The following is a 21,608-nucleotide window of genomic DNA, read 5'->3' as shown; positions in this document are numbered from 1 at the left end:
TTCGAGGAAGTCATATTGGTTGGCTCTGTAGAAGTGCTTCTTCTTTGCATAAAACATATGGTCATCCGAGTCCGAACTGTCAGAGGATGACTCCTCCGTAGAGCTATCAGAAATTGGGCGGAATCTGAGTTTCTTTGCCTTTTTCTTGCCTTTTCCGAAGCTTTGCTTTTTGCTTCGCTTTTTGCCCTTGCTGTCCTCCTTGCTCGAGTCAGAAGAGCTAGAAGAACTATCAGAAGAAGAGGAAAAAGAAGAACTGGGTAGTCCTTCAAAGCGTACACACTTCTTCTCACTTCTTCTGCTTTCTTGCAAATGCAAAAGAAGATTGACAACCCAAATAACCACGGTAGTCAATTCCATTCTTGCGCTTTTTGGATTGATTTTTCGTGTCCAAAAGGAGACTGATCTGAGTCTGAACCACCTCTTGAAGTTCTTGTTCTGTAAACATCCTCGTAAAGAGGTTTCTTGATTTCCGGTTTGATTGGTGGTTTGGCGGCTTTCTGCCACCACTCAGTGTGCAATCCAGCGATGGATTGCTGAGACAATAAATTTGCAAACTGAGGGTCCACAAATTTAATCATCTGCTTTGTGCACTCGTCAATCTCCTTTCGGCGCTTCATCTCTTAAAGTTCATACTATGTAGGCCGAGGTGGCCCGTACTCTTCTTCTATTAATTCATTTAAATCTTCTGCGTGGTCTCCTGCTGCATCAGCGGATGCAGAAGAAGTCGACTGATTCTTTTCGAAATCCGTAAGTGTCGCGAGATAAGGATTCGGAATTCCCGGTAGAAGAGAAATCAGCCGTACTATAACAAACTTGGACACCCCAAGTCAAAATTCTACCGTGACAACAGAGATTCACTTCAAATTAGTTCACAGATCTCAAGAGAGTCGACACGGCCCGGCATAGTTCCGTGCCAAGAGATATTGGCCCCAAAGATTGGCGCTCCTTTCGGTATTTATTTTTATATTAATCTTTAAGCAAAGTACAATTGAGCCCACGGGTGCTCGCTCTCAAACTCTTCGTCCAGATGCTTTATGTAGTAAGCCCCTAAGGCCTTTTATAAAGAGTTTACAAGGGATGCTAAAAGCAGAGCCCCAAAAGCATCTAAATCAAAGGCAAAACTGCCCCAAAAGCTGCCAGCGTAATTTGCGGAGATCCGTACGCTTTGTCAGCGCAAAAAGCGGGAATCCGTACGTTGTTGCCACGTCAGCACAGCTAGTGCGTACCGCGGAAATCCGTACCACCACGTCAGCATGTCAACGCATTTTCCGGGCGTCCTTAATGGGTGCCACGTCACCATGCATGTGTGTGTGTCCGGGTGGCTCTACCACGTCACCAGTTTGTGACATGATGGGTCTCTTGTGAGTTAGCTCTTTTGAGGATTGTACACCCTGCTCATCTTGTACCACACACATACCCACATTGTGTTATATTAGCCCTCATAGGTCATTTTGGCTTTTTGAAGACGTTAATATAACATTTCATCTCTCTCTCTCTCTCTCTCTCTCTCTCTCTCTCTCTCTCTCTCTGTGTGTGTGTGTGTGTGTGTGTGTGTGTGTGTGTGTGTGTGTGTGTGTGTGTGAGACATGCAGACAACGAGCACATTGGTCGTCGAATCCTGCGCTCTTGGATAGAAGACAAGAAGAAGAAAATGAGACGGAGCTTCTCACAAAAGGAAATTGGTATTAGTTGCCCGAGAAATAAGGCAACACTTTAGTAGTACACATCGAAACAATGCTATAGCAACTGCCTCCAGCAGTGCCAACAAAAACATCTCCAAGGAAAAAGCGAGAAGTATAGGGCTCCAGATCAACAAGGCTGTGGTTCAATGCATTTAAATAGTGCTAACCTGCAGAAAATAACCATCTCTCTAGGCACAACGAATGCTGATAGCCTTAAAACTCAATGGATTTTAATTTCATAATAAACTGCTTTCTTCTGAATCTTTCCAAAAATACTCTTCCAACTCTACATGAAGACAAAAACTAGTATCCAGCTCTCACATCGCAAACTTCAAAAAAAAACAAACCAGAATACCTTTCCATCCTTGTAATGAGCCATGTCAGCAATACAATATCTGATTGATGTTGAGTACTCCAAGATAGTTCTTAAAAAGTTTTCATTAAATAAATTTTAGGAGGCACTGTGATTCCACTGTTATTCTTGAATGATGGAGAACCTTTAGGCTCCAGGAGTCCTGAGCCACTGAACACCTGGTCTTACACATTAGCAAACTAATGCATTACTGCAAATCAGGCTTTGATCGAAACATGATGATAGCTTTTCTATAAGCAAGTTGCTCTGGACATGATCGTTCACAAGGAGCACATGTGACTGTATTGAGTACCAAATCAAAACTAGCTTGTGCTTTACTACAAACAGCCTCAGATCTCGATTCGTACTTAAATGTAAAACAATCGTTATTGCCTCAGACCTAGATCATGCAATCCTTATTGCCGCAAGATCACTGCTAACACAAAACTCACTTTCTTTCAACACTTGAAGCCCAGTGTGGATAACAATTTGTAGATTCCCATTCAGCATGCATAAACAAGCGCTAGACATCTACACGTCAACCACGAATGAACAAATTGTTTAAATTCAAACCCAGCACTATTGGACACACAAGTTAAGAGAGGATACTCCTTGAAGAGTTTGTCATAATAACGCTTTGCCAATCTTTGTTCCCATGAGCTGTCTGAATCATCATCTTTGGTTCGGATAAACCTTGCAAAAGTTACACATGATCAATACAGATAGGTTCAAAACGGGAGGTGCTAAAGGACCCATTTTCTCAAATCAATTGCACACAATACAGAAAATCCCAAAAAACTACAACACCTGTAAGTTTCTCGCAAAGTATCCTGATCCGTCTTTATCGGTCTTCTTTGTTCTACCACTGTAGTTGGTTTGCTATAGTGAAGCACTGAAAAAATAGATACAGTTTTAACAGCTGCATGGTAGTGGTAGACAAGCAGTTCTAGGGAAACATGCCATTTCAGGTCGCGTGTAGCCCATTACAAAAAACTCCTTGTAAAGGATTGTTCCACGACCTTTTCCTTGCTTTGAGGATGCAATGAGTCGGCAAGCAAACATCTTGTTACTTGCCCTTCTCATAAGCATCCAAAGATGGGCAAACTGGAACTTGCACCTACTACCAGATCATAGGAGTCATTCAACTGCACTCACAATGTGTAGGGCATTCCACACTAAACCTTGCTTTCTAGTTAAGAAGTATTACATAAGCAGTCATGTATCTGGAAGCCTGCTGGGCAATTATGCTACTACCATCATGACATCTTGTAATAAGTAAGCCCGTACGTCAGAAGATGCAAAAGATCTTTCAAAAACAAAATGCTTCAACTAAAGCAATAAAATTTGTTATTTTCTGTAAACTGTTCACATTGGGCACTTCATACTCACCATAGTCATTCATGAACTTCTTGTGGCGATCATAGGCATTGAGTCCCATCAAATGATCAGTATAGTGCCTGCAAATTATCCTCATATCAATATAGTAGATATCTTCGATTGCAATAAATATAAAATTTCAAATGGATGACAAATAGGCAGACACAATGGCATAAAGCTTTATTATGGTAGCAATCTCGGGTAGCACTCTTGAAATCACATATCTCAATTCCATTAAGGTAGGCAACACCCAAACCAATGACACATAGCTTAAGACATGCAATGCACATACTACCTCCAGCCAATGGCAGAAAAAGTGCACAACTACAATGAACGTGCCTTTGTGCACAAGCATGCCATTTCCAAAAACAGAATGCAGACCTACCACAAATCCTATTGGTCCAGCTATCGAATTGAAGGTGGCTCAAAGCTGAGTTCATGTTCCTTTCAGAGCGGGAATGGAACACAAAACAGCCCAAAGTGAAATCTGTATTAAGGAGAAAGGGAGGAGAGAGGAATTGACTTGAGTCTTGACGGTGGCTCAAAGCTGGGTTTGTGTGCCCAAACTCAAATCTGTGAAAAGGAGAAAGAGCCCGGAGGAGAGGGAGGCGGGGGCCCCCGGGGGGGGGGGGGGGGGGGGGGGGGGGGGGTTAAGATATTCATCCCCAGTAGTAGAAGACAAATAGATGGCAAAAATAACTAGAAAGCAGCCATTATAGGGTGCCTGTACTACAAGACACCACTTTATGTATACCAGAAGGGAAAATGTTCATCTCACGTTGACCGCCTGCGTTCCAAACGGGGAACCCGTTCCCTTTAAGTTCCCTGTGGGCGTTCTCACAAGGAGAGAATGTATTTTCCCTTGAAAAGGTACAAGTGGACATTGCATGGCCAGTGTGAAACGGTTGCAACCAAACGGGGAATCTAGGTCGGTCAACCAGGGACAAGTCTAGTCAGCACTGAATTCTGATGAGTATGGAAGCGATGTGTGCGCCTAAATGCAATTTGGGCCACGCGGCAAGTCACTGACAACTTTATAAGTTGGAAGAGGCTAGGAAACTAAACCATAAGTGGCATTAGAGCCACTTGCTTGACTTCTCCCGCTCCAGGTCATTCCCAACTTGGGGGACACCCAAAAGAGACAAGGGGCAGCATTTTTCAGTTTTGTGAGTGGATTTTCACGTTCACAGGTTTAATGGAAAGCTTGCCCAATGCCTTCTCCCTTGTCCCATGTAGAGCGATGATTCTGCTCCCGTACATCTCCCCCCCCCCCCCCCCCCCCCTTACACATATGGTAATGCCCCACTAATTTGGCTCCTCAGATGACTATGTATAGTCTTGTGGGTTTAAGCGCGTTTGCCAAGGCAAGAGCCTTTTGAACAAGAACCGGATTAGCTAATTGCTAATCCCCCACAAGCATGCACAGTTCCGTCAACACAGATTGCGAACCAAGGGTTGTCTCGCATGAAAACTCGTCCAAATCAAAGGGGAAGTGTCCCATTGCGTGCGGGAGATCCTGAGACACTCATAGTGCTCCGCTCAAAACGATCCAAAACAGCGAACTTTCGCTTGCTACATTTATTTGCAGGTTTAGGGTTTCGCATCTGAACTACAAGATAACACCTAGGAAGCTTCAGGGAAGCCTTGGGGTACTTATACATGAGTCTAGACACCTGCCAGTCACCAAAACAGGAAATTACAGCGTGTTGAAATTTACTTGCAACTCAAAGGAAAGCTTCTGCAAGAGAACATGTCCTAGACTTGTACTTTTGACCTACAGAGATTTTGGCGCATTTATGCTGCCGAGATTGAGTTGCAAACCTGCAATTTCATCCCTTGACAGGTTTGGACAGCTTGGTTGGAATTTGGTCTCTGTGTCTGGATCGTTTATTTTCAATTGAATAAAGAAATACCGAAAGGGGCGCCAGTCATTGCAGGTGTCGGTCTTCATGTGCGCAATGACATTCTAGTTGCTGGATGCATCTATTGTCACAACTCAATTGAAAACAAATCTTGTATCCTTTTGTAATAATGCTTAGTTTTGCATTTGAAAATTGTTTTCCTCTTTGAATGCAAGATAGGTAGAATAGTGCATTTAGGATGGCCACTGATAAGTAGTCACAAGTTAAGGTGGACCCACGCAGTGGGTTAAAACATAAATAATGCACACTCCCACCGAGATAACTTGAAATGACGCTTGTGACATGTAGCTCATACATATCGGGGTCATACTTGCACACAAAAAGGATTGATGCCTTGAAGTGTGGGCTAGGTCCACCAGAAAAGACAGTTCCAATCAATAAGATGGCATGATCATGAAAGATTTCTCATTGTGCATGTGGGTCGAATGCTTATATGTCTCTACAAGCATCTTGGATTTGTGTTTTAAAGCTAGAATCGTGATCTACTCGATAAGAGCTTTCATTTGATACCCATATTGATATTTCTTTTTGTGAACAGTTTCCCAAAGAAGGAAGGTTCTCGAAGCTTCTAGAAGGTTCTAGAAGATTCTAGGAGCAAGGTCTTGAATTTTTTAGAAGGCCTTGAATTTCAACAAAGGCCTCGAGTTTCAAAGGATGCCTTGAATTTCAAAGGGGACCTTGAAATTCAAGGTCTCACTTGAAATTCAAAGGAGACCTTGAATTTCAAAGGAGACCACTCCACCTATAAATAAGCCTCTTCCCCTCTCATTGCACCTTCTCCTTGTTGCTAAATTTTCCTCTACAATCAACCCAAGAAGTCCCCCTTCACTACCATTACCATCTCTCTCTAACGTCTACTACTCTCTCATCCTCAAAAAGCCATCTCTCTCTCCCTCTAGCTTGCTGTTTTTTAGGACAACACACCTGTAAACTCTGAAATTTCAGCTTTCATCTTCAATTTCGCGCTCTTCTACTCACCCTACAAGCAACCAAGGCGCTGGATCTCTCCTCTATCATAGGTATGAGCTGAATTTTCTCTTTGTACATGTCCAAGTTTGCTTTTATGCATGTGCACATAACATTTTGCATGATCTACAAGTGTGAGTCTTAAACTCGCTCTCGGGTTGATTGTAACTGAGCTCAATCCTAAGGTACTTGGATTGAGCAGAAATATTTCCTTCGGGGAGGATTGCCCATCTTCAACCCTCATTCTGTCTCTTGTCTCTTTCTTGTGTTGAGATTCATACTTTGCAAGTTCTTTGAAGTATTGAACCACCAACAAGCACTTAGTTGCACGGGGCCCTTACAGTGGTATCAAAGCTTTGCCATGGCAGCTCTCCTCCCAACATTGCGTCTTATCGAGTGAACCGTCCTCTACAAGAGGAAATCCAGAAGCAAGTGGAAGACCTACTTAGTCGTGGGTTGATTAAGCCTAGTAGCTCACCCTTTTGTTCTCCGGTTCTTCTTGTTCACAAAAGAATGACACTTTCAGAATGTGTATCGACTATCGAGCACTCAACAAAATAACTATGAAAAATAGGTTTCCCATTCCACGAATTGATGACATTTTGGATCGCCTTGGTGGCGCCAAGATTTTCAATAGAATTGATCTAAAGAGCGGCTATCACCAAATCAAGGTAATTGCACAAGAAACCCACAAGACTGCTTTCCGCACTTCTTTTTGCTCGTATAAATTCTTAGTGATTCCTTTTGGATTAACTGATGCACCGGCAACTTTCACCCACATGATGGAGCGTATCTTTAGAGGTCACCGCCAATATGTCGGCACTTTCATTGACAATCTTCTTGCATTTAGCAAGAATGAAGAAGAGCATCAGCAACATTTGGAAACTGTTTTACGACTTCTTCATGAGAACCAGCTTCTCATCAATGGTAAGAAAAGTGAGTTCTTCATGCATAAAGTAAATTATCTTGGGCATGTGATCTCTTCAGAAGGCATTCAAATGGATCCAAAGAAGATCACAATAATCCAAGAATGGCCAAATCTTCGTGATGTGCAAAAGGTGCGATCTTTTCTTGGGTTATGCTCTTACTATCGCCGCTTCATCAAGCATTTTGCCCACATTGCTTCTCCTCTACATGACCTAACCAAGAAGAATGGCACTTTTCAATGGAAGAAGAAAGAGAAGGCAGCTTTTAAAAAGCTGAAAATCGCACTCACTTCAAGCCCAATTCTCATCATCCCCGACTTGGCAAAACCATTCGTGGTTGAAGCATATGCTTGTGGCAATTGCATTGGTGTTGTGCTCAACCAAGAAGGTCATGCTGACGCCTAAATGATGTGGAGAAGAGGTATGATATTAATGAGAAAGAGCTTTTGGTTGTGATTCATGCTTTGAAGATACGGAAACATTATCTCTTAGGCAATGAATTCATTGTAAGAACTCATCACCAAAGCTTGAAGTATTTCAAAACTCAAAAGCACTTACAGGAAAAGCATGCAAAGTGGAAAAACTTTTTGTCTGTGTTTCTTTTTTTTTTCAAATCTTATATACTCTTGGCAAGCACAATGTGGTCGCATACGCACTTTCAAGAGTCCCCCGAATTTCAACCATCACAATGCTCATCATGAAGACTTTCACGGTATGAAAAATACCTATGACAAGGATATTGATTTTCAAACAATATGGTTGAAGCTGCAAGAAAGAGAGCCCCATCCAAATTAGTGCATCAAAGATGGATATCTCATGATGGATAATCGGCTATGCATCACTCTCCCTCTCCCTCAAAAGGTGCTTATAGAAAGTCATGAACCGCCTTATGCAGGACACAGAGAATAGGCGGCCACTCTAAGTGCTTTAGAGCTATTGGCCAACACTTCGAAAGGATACACACAATTACATCGAAAAATGTCTCGTTTGTCAAAAATCAAAGTTTAAAAGACAAAAGGCTCCAAGATTATTACAACCTTTACCAGTACCAGATTTGGGAGTTCTTGGTGTCCTTGCGAGTCTATCACCATGGATTTCATCACACGAAATCCAAGGACACCAAGAGAGAATGACATGATTTGGGTCACCATAGATAGATTCAGTAAGCAAGCTCATTTTATTCCTTGTCATAAAACACTAAAGTCTATACAAGCTGCACCGCTCTTTATTCAACATATCTTTAGGTTACATGGCATGCCTTCAAAGATCATTTCTGATAGAGACTCCAAGTTTACTAGTAATTTTTTGTGTACTCTAATTGAGAATTTGGGGACAACTTTAAAGTTTTCCTCATCATTTCACCCACAAATAGATGGTCAAACAAAGGTCATGAATCTCACTCTTCTTGATATGTTGAAAGCTTATATTAGTGAACAGCAATCACAATGGGGAAAACTATCTTCCTTTACTAGAGTTGGCCTACAACAATACGGTACACTCTTCAACAAGGAAAGCCCCAATTGAAGTCATACAAGGAAAAGTAATACCTCCACCTATAATTCGCACAAATGATAAAATTTTTGCAGCTGATAAATTTGTCACAGACTTGAAGACAGCCATGAATCAAGTAAAAGCTATTCTCAAGGCAGCTCAAGAACGACAAAAGAAGTAAGCAGACAAGCGACAAAGAGATTTGGCCTTTAAAGAAGGTGACTATGTCCTACTAAAGTTTGATAAAAATAGGTTGAAGCAAAATTCATGGCAAACAAAGACTTTTACAAAGCTCTCTAAAAGATACTTTTGACCCTTTAAAGTTATCAAGAAAATCAATGAAGTATGCTACAGACTTGAGCTTCCTACTCATTGGAGGATACATAATGCATTTCATGTAAGCTTGTTAAAACCTTATGTGGGATCAGTACCAAAAGAACCCATCATTGAAGAGCCTTCAGAAGCCGAAGAACCAGAGCAAATTATTGAACCTGTGCGGATTCTATTTCATAAAGATCGAACTACAAGAAGCGGTCTTGTAGTGCGTAAGTTTTTGCTCAAATTCAAAGATCTATCCACGACAGATGCAAAGTGGGTGAATAAAGAATCTATGAAGGAATATCCCGACATCCTTCGACAGTATGAAGAAGCTTTTCAGCTGAGGACAGTTGAATGAGAGCCGATGGGCTGTCACAACTCAATTGAAAACAAATTTTGTATCTTTTTGTAATAATGCTTAGTTTTACATTTGAAAATTGTTTTCCTCTTTGAATTCAAGATAGGTAGAATAGTGCATTTAGGATGGCCACTGATGAGTAGTCACAAGTTAAGGTGGACCCACGCATTAGGTTAGAACATTGATAATGCACACTCACACCGAGATAACTTGAAATGACGCTTGTGATATGTAGATCATGCATATCGGGGTCATACTTGCACACAAAAAGGATTGATGCCTTAGAGTGTGGGCTAGGTCCGCCAGAAAAGACAGTTCCAATCAATAAGATGGCATGATCATGAAAGATTCCTCATTGTGCATGTGGGTCGAATGCTTATATGTCTCCACAAGCATCTTGGATTTGTGTTTTGAAGCTAGAATCGTGATCTACACGATAAGAGCTTTCATTTGATACCCATATTGATATTTCTTTTTGTGAACAGTTTTCCAAAGAAGGAAAGTTCTCGAAGCTCCTAGAAGCTTCTAGAAAATTCTAGAAGGTTCTATGATGAAGCCTTGAATTTCAAGCAAGGCCTTGAATTTCAACATAGGCCTCCAGTTTCAAAGGATGCCTTGAATTTCAAAAGAGACCACTCCACCTATAAATGAGTCTCTTCCCCTCTCATTGCACCATCTCCCAGTTGTTGAACTTTCCTCTACCATCAACCCAAGAAGTCCCCCTTTACTACCATTACCATCTCTCTCTACGTCTACCACTCTCATCCTCAAAAAGTAATATCTCTAGCCCTCTAGCTTGCTGTTTTTTAGAACAGCACACCTGTAAACTCTGAAATTTCATTTCATCTTCAATTTCGCGATCTTCTACTCACCCTACAAGCAACCAATACGCTGGATCTCTCCTTTATCATGCATAGCAACTGAATTTTCTCTTTGTACATATATTTGAGAAGTCTACTTATGTTCAAGTTTGCTTTTATACATCTGCACATGACATCTTGCATGATCTACGAGTGTGAGTCTTAAACTCACCCTCAAGTTGATTGTAACAGAGTTCAATCCTAAGGTACTTGGAGTGAGCAAAAATATATTTCCTTCGAGGGAGGGTGCCCATCTTCAACCCTCATTCTTTCTCTTGCCTCTTTCTTGTGTTAAGATTCATATTTTGCAAGTTCTTTAAAGTATTGAACCACCAACGAGCACTCTTAGTTGCAAGGGCCCTTACATTAATGTTCTCTCTTCTTCTCAATCCTCTGTGTGAAATTAACAGGTAATTGAATTAGTATTGTCCTCTACTGTATACTAGCCGGTTATAACTACAACCTAAGGCGTTGTCCGTACAGCGTTGCCACATCAGCAAGGGCTTCCACGAATTGCAAGCTCGTCCGCACCATCTGCCACATCATCATCTTTTAAGCAAAATTGGCTTATGCTTGTTGTTTTTAGGGTTTAGGCCACAATAGCTTCTGCATTGACTTGGTCTCACTATTTATGTCCACTATGATCTGCAAAGAGGGTGTGAAAGTTTGTAGCATCTCAAGTGAATAGCCCAATGTGATCCCAATAGTTATTTGAACTTTAGGTATTTATTTTACTTATTTGTCAAATCTTGGGTGGGGCAATTTGCCTAGGTGACTATATAAGAAACCCAAAGCCCCCATTATGAATCATCTAATTCATTGCCAAGGTTGGTTGGTTTAGAAGTCCCTCTCTCTCTCTCTCTCTCTCTCTCTCTCTCTCTCTCTCTCTCTCTCTCTCTCTTGCATTCTCTCCTTGGTTTAAGTAACTTTGACAATTGTTGCACATGTTCCGGCTTTCACACACTTGGTTCACTTACCTTCATCTTCATCAAAAACTCACAAAGACTTGCAGAGGAATACCACACTTGTCAAATTTCTCTCTCAACACCTGGCTCAAGCGGCGATGGCTCGTACATCATTGGCAGAATCTATAAAGTGTTTGGAGAATGGTGAGTTGGACTTTGAAACAAGATGGCTCCACTACTTCCCGGAGGAGGCGTGGCCAATCTCTGACTTTTCCATAGCTATTGATGACATGTTCACACGGTATGGTGTATAGGCGGAGAAGCTATAGGCTATAAGGCTAACTCAGGTTTCTAGAGCCTTGAGGCTTGCGGACTCTGCCACATTCGGAGGTTGCTTCTATCCACCATCAGAGACGAGCTGTGCTCAGAGGTTGTGTACCCATTGCCAATCTTTTCAGCCTTACCCATCCCACCTTTCATTGCCACTTCTGGGAAACTCAAGTTGACATCTGCCATTCTTGCTTGTGTAACTTTTTGATACCTTGCTGGATGGCTTATGAAGAGTACAAATGCAAAACTATGACGCCAAAATGTTGCAACTCCCCAGCAAGCTTCTATATGTCCTTGGAGATAATTGCACCTTTTAAACTAAAAATATTCTATAACTACTGAGTCTCTAATAATAATCCCAAAATAAAACAGCTTCACCACACATGAAACCATCCTTGAAGGTAGCATATAGGAAGTAACATCGGTATGGTTTTTGGCTCAAGGAACGCATCATGTCTACTCCTGAATATAATAACTAATCTGTATGCTGATAAGTAGGAGCTTTGGGCTCATGCAACACGATCAGTCAGGTCAACCACTCAGATCAGCACTTTTTACAGCTTAACTCGGTGCTGCTTACATGTGTCAAGTTCATGTTCGTGTGTATTATTCCACCTGCGAATGGATTTTGCAAACGCGATCCATGTTTTCCTTCTTCCCTTTGTCCATTTCTAAAATTTCGAACCCCCCCCCCCCCTCTCTCTCTCTCTCTCTCTCTCTCTCTCAGGACAAAAGGCACAAAGAATTACCTCTTTCTCTCTTCTCGATCAAAAACCTGGGAACGTAGAGCTGAGAACGACGCCATCGCCAACAGTGGTCGATTTCAAACGAAGGTCCAGTATGGTCGGGACAGTAAATAGAACTTCTAATGCCTCTAGTCTTTGGTGCTTGACCTAGATTCTATTCAACATGTGGCCAGCGTAGTCATGTATGAACCTTGCATTTCTAAGCCAAGGTCTACCCAGCAACATGTTGTACGTACCCTATATGTCTATCATCCGAAAGTTGGTTTGAAACTTCTCAGACCCTTCCTTGATTTGCTTTCAACTAGACAAGTTAGCTTGTACTATTCTTTGATTTGCCATCCTTATTTTGAAAGGCGTAGCTTTCATTTCAATGATTCCACAGTTTTGTAATCTGATATGCTCACTCAGTATATTCACTCCAACATCCCCATTTAGAATGACTCTTGATAGTGGCTCCCACAATTTTCTCTCCTTGTTGACAATCTGAATAACTGGTCTTGTCATCCTTAATATCATACCATATTGTTATCATTACTTTAAATTCCTTATCATATCATATTGTTATCATTACTTTAAATTCCTTTTGTCTCTACTTCCTTATGAACTTAGCAACCTCAAGTAATGTCCTGCTAATTTCATCTAGTTCAAGAATTGGCTTCTGGATCCTTTCACATAATTTGACATAAATCTCATCTTGCTTGTTTCCAAAACTACCATCTGAACTAGACGACCTTCCCTCTAGAAAACTCTCCTCACAATGGCATGCCTCTCCTAGTCTTCTTTGTCCTCTGGCCACCAGATCCTTGAGTGAAGATTTAAATTTTTCCTTTTGAACATTCTTTGTCCCCAAATCCTTTTTAACGGCCTTGGCCAAGTCAGCCTTGACTTGTCGTACCTCTTTCTATGGTTCCTCATCCAACCCTCCAGCTACATTTGTAACATTCTCCTTACCAAATCTTGAAGTTGTGATTTCTTTTCACTATGCTTCTAAAACTATCGATAAAAGCCTCTAAGTAGATCAAGTTTCTAAGCACATTGATCTCTCTAGCCTCCTTCGCTCCAGATCTTGGCTAATCTAAGCTACTAGTACCCGTTGCTCTTGCCACTCATCCACTTCCTTGTCCTTTCCCTTAGCCTTCCAGATAGCCGTTTGTTTCTCGCACTTCTGAGCCTCTTCACTTTGCTTCATTGAGTGGTTGAATCATTTGGTATCTCTTTGATGACAACGCCAACGCTCCTAGTGATCACATGCATAGGTACTGGCTTTGTCACCTTTCCCTCTGCCACTTCAGCTTTTATATTGTTTGGATATTGTGCTCCAAAGTTTTTGTACTTTCCACAAGTGTAGAAATTAAAATTTTGCATGGGAAAATCAATTTTACCCCTTGTCTAGAAAAATTCAAGCACCTCCCTCTTCCAACCATTCCACTAGTACTGGCTCCATTCTACATTTTTAGATGCCTTCTCCTACTCTAGATTGGTCAATGCTATCATGGAGACTTCTTTCCTCTCCTTGAAGGCATGGATTCTAATTTTGTAGTTGTTCCACAAGTGCCCAAAAGCTTTGCAATAAGTACATTGGCAACATTCATAAGACCGATGTTATTTGGATTTGCATTTTGTGCACCAAGTCTCTAAGGGTGGCTCATTCAATTGTCTGGTCAATTTTTTAATTTTCTCCACATAGCTCCTAACTGGAAGTTTACCTTACCTAACCTTATCCAGGTCATAGAGGAAATCCTCATTCTCTTGGTCCTGATTATATTTTAGCAAGAAGTCTTTCTTTAGTTTGTTGTTGTCCGCAACTTACAGTTTGGATAATGATAGCACCATTTTTGTGTAGCATCTTTTATCTTCGTCTATATCCTTCATATTTACATACTACTCAAATGCCTAAATATGAATTTCTAGGTCATTTCTATGACTGCCTTTGAAAGTTGAAAATGGTATTTCTAGATCATTGGACCTCTCCCCATGTCTAGATTTGACATGATGATTTGACTCCCTTTCTCGATGTCTGGGTTTATCATTGTGATCTGGTTTTGTCTCTTGATGTTTGTGCTTGACATGATGGTTAGTGTTTGCTTCCCATATCTCATTGTAGTCATCATTAGTGTTTGTGACTATATCAGCTTCTTTTCCTTGACGAGATTTTATATGAGAATTTGATCGTTGATGCATGTGTATGGCTGCATCACTAGTGTCAGTCTGATCTTTGGCTTTACCCTTTCCTATCGAATGACTGATTGCTAAAATGGAATGAGCTAGATTGTTTTACCATTTATTCCAAAGTTAGACTCAGAGTCATTGACTAGACGTCAAACTCTTAATGTCCAAATGACAAATTCAGACTCAGAGGATGAGATGACAGATAGAGACTTCAGATGACAAACTTCAAAAAATAGCACAATTTCAAATAATCGACGAGGAACTAGACATAACAGATTCAGATGATAGACAACTGGATGTGTATTCAAATTCATATAGTACTTTGAAGTGCAAGAGTTCGGAGAGAATAGTGTTTTGGTGGTCCCTTTGCACCTTGTTCCTTGTATACACTTGCATGTATATATGGCTCCATGTAGGGTTTCTAAGGTAGTACCTTTGCACCTTGTTGTACACACCCACATCAACCATCTGTGTTACATGCTCAACAATCGGAAGAGCAAACTTGCGTAATTATTTGATATATAGAGGTTTCATGCCGAGCACTAGTGTGCAGTGCTCATTGTATTGTTTTGTACACCGCATGAGTCTATGAGATATTCATTGCTTTTTGGGATCACTATCTTATATTGGGCTCGTGGAAGGAGGATGGGACACAATGCGAGGTATAGTCCGTCTTTCATTAGCTCCAAGTATTATTTTCCTTTGTCCTTTCACTAAATCCTTTGACAAATATCTGTTGTGTAGGGGGCATGGAACGTGGGCATTGTTTCCTTTGGCAGCTGCTTGCACAATACACTAACTAAAATGACGTTGTTGTTCAATACAGGGATGATTGCGGTGCATTGGCCTTAATGGGTTAGCTAGATGGGTCGTATGATGACAATGTTTGAGAGCAATGAGGATGTCTCCAGTAGATTAACTAATGTTTTAGAGATGCAAGCCCATCGACTACGAGAGATTCAGGAGCGAGATAAGAGACTAGCAGATGAGGTCAAGCGTTCCCTGAAGGCGGCGTCTCTAGTGGAGCCGCATCCAAACATTGTGGAACTAGATCCACCAACCCATCCCATAGAGTAGACCAGTAACAAGATACCTCACATTTTGTAGACGATGCTATTTGTGGTCTTCCACTGTATACGCATGCTTTGAACATTTTGTGAATAAATAGATGTGTTCTCTTTGCTCGCAAATATGTGCAAAGATTACTTTTGCTTGTTGTCGTAATCCAGATCATTTACTTTTTGTACAAACTTGTTTGTTTTTTGTTTCTTGAGTGCTACGTGATTTTTTGGCTGTTTTGTAAGCTCAATTAATCACTATGGTTGTCCTGAGTAGGTGCTACGTAGAGCAGAAAGAGAGCTTTTTTGTCTTTTTAACTCAATCCACTAAAACGAGCATAGAGAAAGCTTTTTCAAAAAAATAATCAATTGTTCTGTTTTTTAAGAAAAGCTTTCTCAAAAGCTCCCTCATAAAGCTTCCTCGGATCCCCTACTCAACCATGATGTGTTGTTTTTTTTGGTAGATCATGACACTAGTATTTGCCATGTCCATGTGTGATTCTGACGGGCCTCAACAAGTTCTGTTCTACGATCTTAGAATTAGAGAGATTGTTGTAGATGGGAAGGGCTCAAACATTGATAACGACACAGTTCAAGAGCCTCCATGGATGCTTAATAGCAGTGGAGAAACATTTCATTTAGGTGTAGAGAGCAGTAAGTCCCTTGCTTGGTAAGTTTGCCTCTATTGGCCACATTACAAATATCTAGGGCATCCACGTTGTATTGTGCACGTTTTTGGATCGTACGCTTCTTGGGATATTTACAAGAGTCAATGACATGGTGGTAGATTGTCTTGCTAGTTGTGGTGGCTTGGCAGTGGATTGTCTACCTCTTCAAATACATTGCATAAACATGGAGCTCAACATTGTGATTTTTTGAGTACTTATCGAGCCTTGACAATGCCTACCTAGAGAGCTTGGTTTGATGCTTTAAATTTTGAGGTGTGTCCCAGTACATGGATGTGGACAGTGGTTGGTTGAGCCACCTGCATATCATCCATGGGCCCTCCATGCCCGCTGCTACCTTTTTACCCACCACCAAATGCACACCACACTTCAGTGGCACCTTGGCCATTCATGTACGGCCCACTTCAGCCATCACATTGCACGATTATGGGCCACCTTAACCGATGGTGATGAGTTTTCCTTTGCATGCATGTCATCCAGTGCTGCATAGGCTACTTTCCCCCCTACCACCATGGGGCCACCATAGCCACCGCGATAATGTATTTTATGGTTCACAATTTATTATGTATACTCTTTTGGGAATTTCTTAAGTTATGGTTCTTATGTTGTTTTTTTAATTGTTAACTAATTCAATATTTCATTGTTGTGTATAAATATATAATTTTATTTGTTGGTTACAAAATTACATTTGGCTTGAACTCAAATAAAGCAATTTGGATATCAAGAAAGCCACCAAAAAAATCATAAAAGTGCGAAATTTGGCCAAAAAATAGGATTAGGCAATTCTTGTAATTTGGTCATAACTTTCAACTTTAACACTTAAAGCTACCTAAAAGCATCAAAATATGTTGAGAACTACTAAGAATAATCCGCTAGCAATCTAAACCTCACAAACATGAATGTTTAGAGTGGTATCATTTGCAAAACTTTGAAAAGAAAGCCAAAAACAAGACCCGTTTTTTCACATTGTTTAGGTTCAAAAATGTTGTACAAGAGTAAGGTTAATGGTGAGATCAATATTCCAAAAAAATGTCAAGTTTTTTTCAACTCATAAGGCAAATTTGTGGATATATAGAACCTAGAAATTCAATCTCAAACTCTTCAAATAATTCAAGCAAAATGGTCACTTAATAGGACATAAAAGTGTCCCATTACCAACCTAGTGCTAATTAGGAATTTGCTCGTCAGATTTTGAAAAACCACTCACCATGAAATGCTTGCCAAAAAAACACATTTCATTTGTAGCTCCAATTGGGGCATTACAAAATAATTTATTTCTCTAACCTGGAGAAAATTAGTCATGTTTAAAGACTCCGAATTTATTCTAACATTTTCTAAACATTTTAGGATGTTGAAATAATCATAATAATTCAATCAAACTCTTACCAAAGGATAACTTTGCTGACTTCCCTTACATCATACTTGAAAGACCAAGGGAAAGAAGAAAGCCCCGCTCCTCTTCTCCATAGCCCTCCACATTGGAGGTGATTTGCATCTCAAGCTCCACCCGGCCAAATCCTACAATAGGAGAACATCTCCTATTAATAGGCCGTTTTCCATTGATGCAACCTTAGCCTTACTCTTACTTGCTCTTAGTCATAGCACCTAGGGTCCTTGTTCTGACATTACTCCCCCCTTAGAGAAGCGTTTTTTTCCTTGAAAATAAAAAGTGGAATATGTGTTTGTAAGAACAGTGATGTTTTTTGACTTGAACTATATCATGATAGTCAAGAATATGTTTAGGTTCATATGGTTGAGTGGGAGGCTCAATAAAATCAACAAGAATATCTTGATTGAGACGAAATTTTTGTTCTTATGTAAGCATTTATGTAAGTAGCTTACAGGAAAAACGGATGAATACGAGAGTGTGCATATCATATCTTCAACTTGCTTGAGTATTTTGAATGGGCCACAACATCCTGTAGATAACTTAGATGTATGACCAATTTTTAGACTTTTTAACGGTTATGGAACACGTAAGAATACCCCTTCTTCACCTTTCGTGAAAGTGACGTGCTGACTTTTCTCAGTAGCGTACTTCTTGTAAGTTTCTTATGCTTGTCAAACATTTGAACGAGCAATTTTGAGCATTTCCATGTGATTTTGGATAAAATTCTTGACTTGCTAAATTGTTTTAGGAACCAACCGCATTGTTATTGGTGACTTAGTTTGAAAACCGTACATAAGCTTCAACAAGTACTTCGCTTGTTTTGAGGATCTACTATTTAGTCTATAGAATTGATTGTGTCTTTGGAAGCAATATTCTTTGGGTACGACTAAGATTTTGAATGACAAATCACTTAGTAAGTGTTGATGGTCACTTATTTGACCCTTCACACTTATGATTTCAAGGAAATAAGTTCTAAACTATCAAGTGATAGTAGATAAGTTCACTTTACCAATATACTTACAATTGCTAATGGTGGTAAGTAAGCCTATGATGGTCCCCATCTACCTAGTGGTTTAAGTAGTATCACTTTGTATGTGTCAAAAAAAACCAAGGGCTCTGTCAAGTTGCACAACAGTGTTGCACAAATTTTCTTGATGCAAGTGACATGGTCATACATAGCTACAGGGTAGTAGTTACTAGAAGAGTTAGAGGTTAGTATACATTGTACCTCCTCTGATAATTTTTGCTTATCCTTGCTCATTTTCCTTAGGATGGAATCGAGGGTCCGATTCTGGTAGTATGTACTCTATTAATGGTCAACTTTCTTAAGATGAGCATAGGCGTACAAGGTGGGGATCTTTCTTTGGCACATGTTGTCAGTCACACGGTGTACAACATGGTCTAGAAACTCACAAGGTTTGTTTTAGCCAGTGTGGAGCAAGATTTATGAGGAGCCCTCTCACTCGTATTGCGAAGTGTTTCCAAATCCACACACAAGTACTTTTTGTACTTGATGGATGTTACATTTTACCAACATCACTCCATGAGACATATTCCATAGGTGGAGAATTTGACTCTTTGGAACTAAGATTGGTGCCTTTTCCTTGATTATGTTGTCATGATAAAGTCCCTATGTACTCATCAAATCCATTACTAGACCATTTCAAGCATGCAATATTGGGAACAATTTGAGTGGCCGAAAATTGTTGGGTATATAGTGCAACTTGTTAATATAACAAGTACTACAAACAACATTAACTAGTGATTGTTTAAGATTTTTAGGTTTCCACTATGCCTACCTATTACGTACATAGCAAAGGCTATTTTGTGGCAATGAAAAATTTTCATAGTTTTTACCTAGATGTGAGTTAAGTTCCCATTCTAACATGCTTCGAACATTTTAACATGTTTAATAATTGTTACATCTAATTACTAAAAATTGCTATGATTCAAAGAGGGAAGTGTTTAGTTTCTTTAAGAAGAGCTATTTACACATCTATTTCTTTGAGTTTCATGTATTCTATGAGCATCAACTCAACCATGAGCATAGGCAAGCAGAAAACACTCCAATAGTGGAAAGGTGGGGCTTGAGAACTTTCTGCTAATGCATGCACAGTAGGTGTTATGGCCCTAGTGTTTAGCAAAGGCATATTTGCAGTGGCTGCAATTTCTATTCACAATTGGATTGTTAAAAAAATCATACCATCCCATTGAAAGAAGAGGAAGATTCTCAAAACCCAAAAGAAATTCATCGTGCTAGGTCTTTATACATACATACATACATACATACACATACATACATACATACATATATATATATATATATATATATATATATATATATATATATATATATATATATATATATATATATATAAGAGATATGCATGACAAGCATAAATTAATCATAAATGCGTGGTTGCAATTCCACAGCTGTAATGTTAAATGAGAGACACTTCTTGATAGCCACACCATGCCTATTTGTTGCAGAAGAAATCATCATCTCTAACATGTGTAGCACACTGATTGCATACATGTGCAGCTCCAACAATGTCCTGGACATTAAATGAAGACATAAACGAGATGCATTAGTTGATAAAATAAGAAAAATAGATGAGATAGAGTCTTACCCTTTGTGCCCGTTGATGCGTTCATATGCAACAAAGACAAGCACATGTACCGACCTCAATTGTTATTGAGTACAAGCTTAAAATTATGGGTAACTCCTACAACATCTTTAACAGAAGAATCATCAATAAAAATGATTTGGAAAACAAACAAGATCTTAACTATTCTAAACTCAAGAGCATGCAAATACCACCTTAATTTAAATCCACCTTGTCAATTATCAAGCAAACAACCGATGGACTGATAGTGTAAAAACTCTATGGGTGGAATTAAGTCCATCTTACTGGCACACCTTGCATGCAACTCATAAAAAATAGATTGATAAGCTCTTGGCTACAATGGAGGCCTCAACGATTGTAGTTGATACCCTTAAGTGCCTTGCACTATCCAAAATTGGCATTGATACATTCAAGTATGAGTTGAATGTATTATACATAAAATGTGAACTTGGATCCAAAGAATGCTTGCTCCCTTACCCTTGGTGTCTTCTCAAAGATGCTAACTCTACTAGCAAGGCATTTGCATGAGGGTAGAAGCCTTGTTTCATGTTATGGCTTTGATTGCATAACTTGAGTATCCGGCTTGTAGTGATGGATTCTGAAGTATCTTACTGTGAAGTTGGCTCATAGCCCTGAGTCATATCCTTTGCTCATAGTCGTGGAGTCTAATATACCTTGAGCCCTTCTTATGTACCTTGTAAGCCCTTTGGCATGGTTCATGCGATCTAATATCATAGGCCATTCATGGACCTGTATGCAAGTTGTCAAATACACCTTTGAATCGATCATGCGTAAGCCTTCAGAACCCCTCAACCCCATATGCCTATAGCATACCTCAAGCCCTGGAAAGGAAGACAACAATGCTAATTTTGTCAAGTTTGATCATGTTTCTACAAAACAAACTCAAGAGTGAGTTAAAAATACAAAACAACCCTCGACCTTATGGCCCTAATGTGGGTGCTACCGCTTTCTTGGATTGTGCCTTGATGATTTAGGGTATACATAAGATCATGTGGGGACTCCCTATAAAAGGTGGGAACCAGCTTCTAGAGATGCATTGTAGGGGGTTTTACTTGGGTGAGTTAATTGGCAGATTATCATCAGTTACTCGATAATGTGTCACTCTGCTACAAGCCAGGCAAACACCGATAAATAGGACCCACTAATCCCATTTTGGGGATTCTGACTCTTATCCTCTTGAAATGTTACTCTTGGAACTCTAGACACTAGGCCTCTTATAGAGCTTAGGAGCATGTAGTGTTAACCCTTGTATGATTGTATTGCCCATACATGGAGCCATATATACATGCAAGTGCATAGAAGCTGCATTTCACCAACAAAAAAAAAAAAGTTAGGCATTAGAGAAGGAATATAGGTAAGCATGCCTTATCACCATTTTAATAGCTTACCAGATAGTCCCCCATACCTCGTACCACAAAATATCA

At 40.0% G+C, this 21,608-nt stretch overlaps 1 protein-coding gene across 1 annotated transcript in view; it reads right to left on the bottom strand.

Moving 5' to 3' along the window:
- The window catches only part of LOC147465617 (folate-sensitive fragile site protein), a 34,420-nt gene extending 22,027 nt beyond the window's left edge, over positions 1-12,393 (bottom strand). The window contains exons 1-5 of the mRNA XM_086520955.1: positions 12,237-12,393; positions 3,424-3,491; positions 2,842-2,926; positions 2,644-2,727; positions 2,038-2,077 (exon numbers count right to left, since the gene is read on the bottom strand). Of these exons, the coding sequence (XP_086377081.1) occupies positions 2,038-2,077; positions 2,644-2,727; positions 2,842-2,926; positions 3,424-3,491; positions 12,237-12,292 (333 nt within the window). The 5' untranslated portion in view covers positions 12,293-12,393. The remainder of the gene's footprint in view (positions 1-2,037; positions 2,078-2,643; positions 2,728-2,841; positions 2,927-3,423; positions 3,492-12,236) is intronic.
- Between the last annotated feature and the right edge of the window lie 9,215 nt (positions 12,394-21,608).

The sequence above is a fragment of the Adiantum capillus-veneris genome, chromosome 1 (genome assembly GCF_014529385.1).
Source record: "Adiantum capillus-veneris isolate H3 chromosome 1, ASM1452938v2, whole genome shotgun sequence".
Classification (NCBI taxonomy): domain Eukaryota; kingdom Viridiplantae; phylum Streptophyta; class Polypodiopsida; order Polypodiales; family Pteridaceae; genus Adiantum; species Adiantum capillus-veneris.
This window is presented reverse-complemented; position numbering and strand designations above follow the sequence as displayed.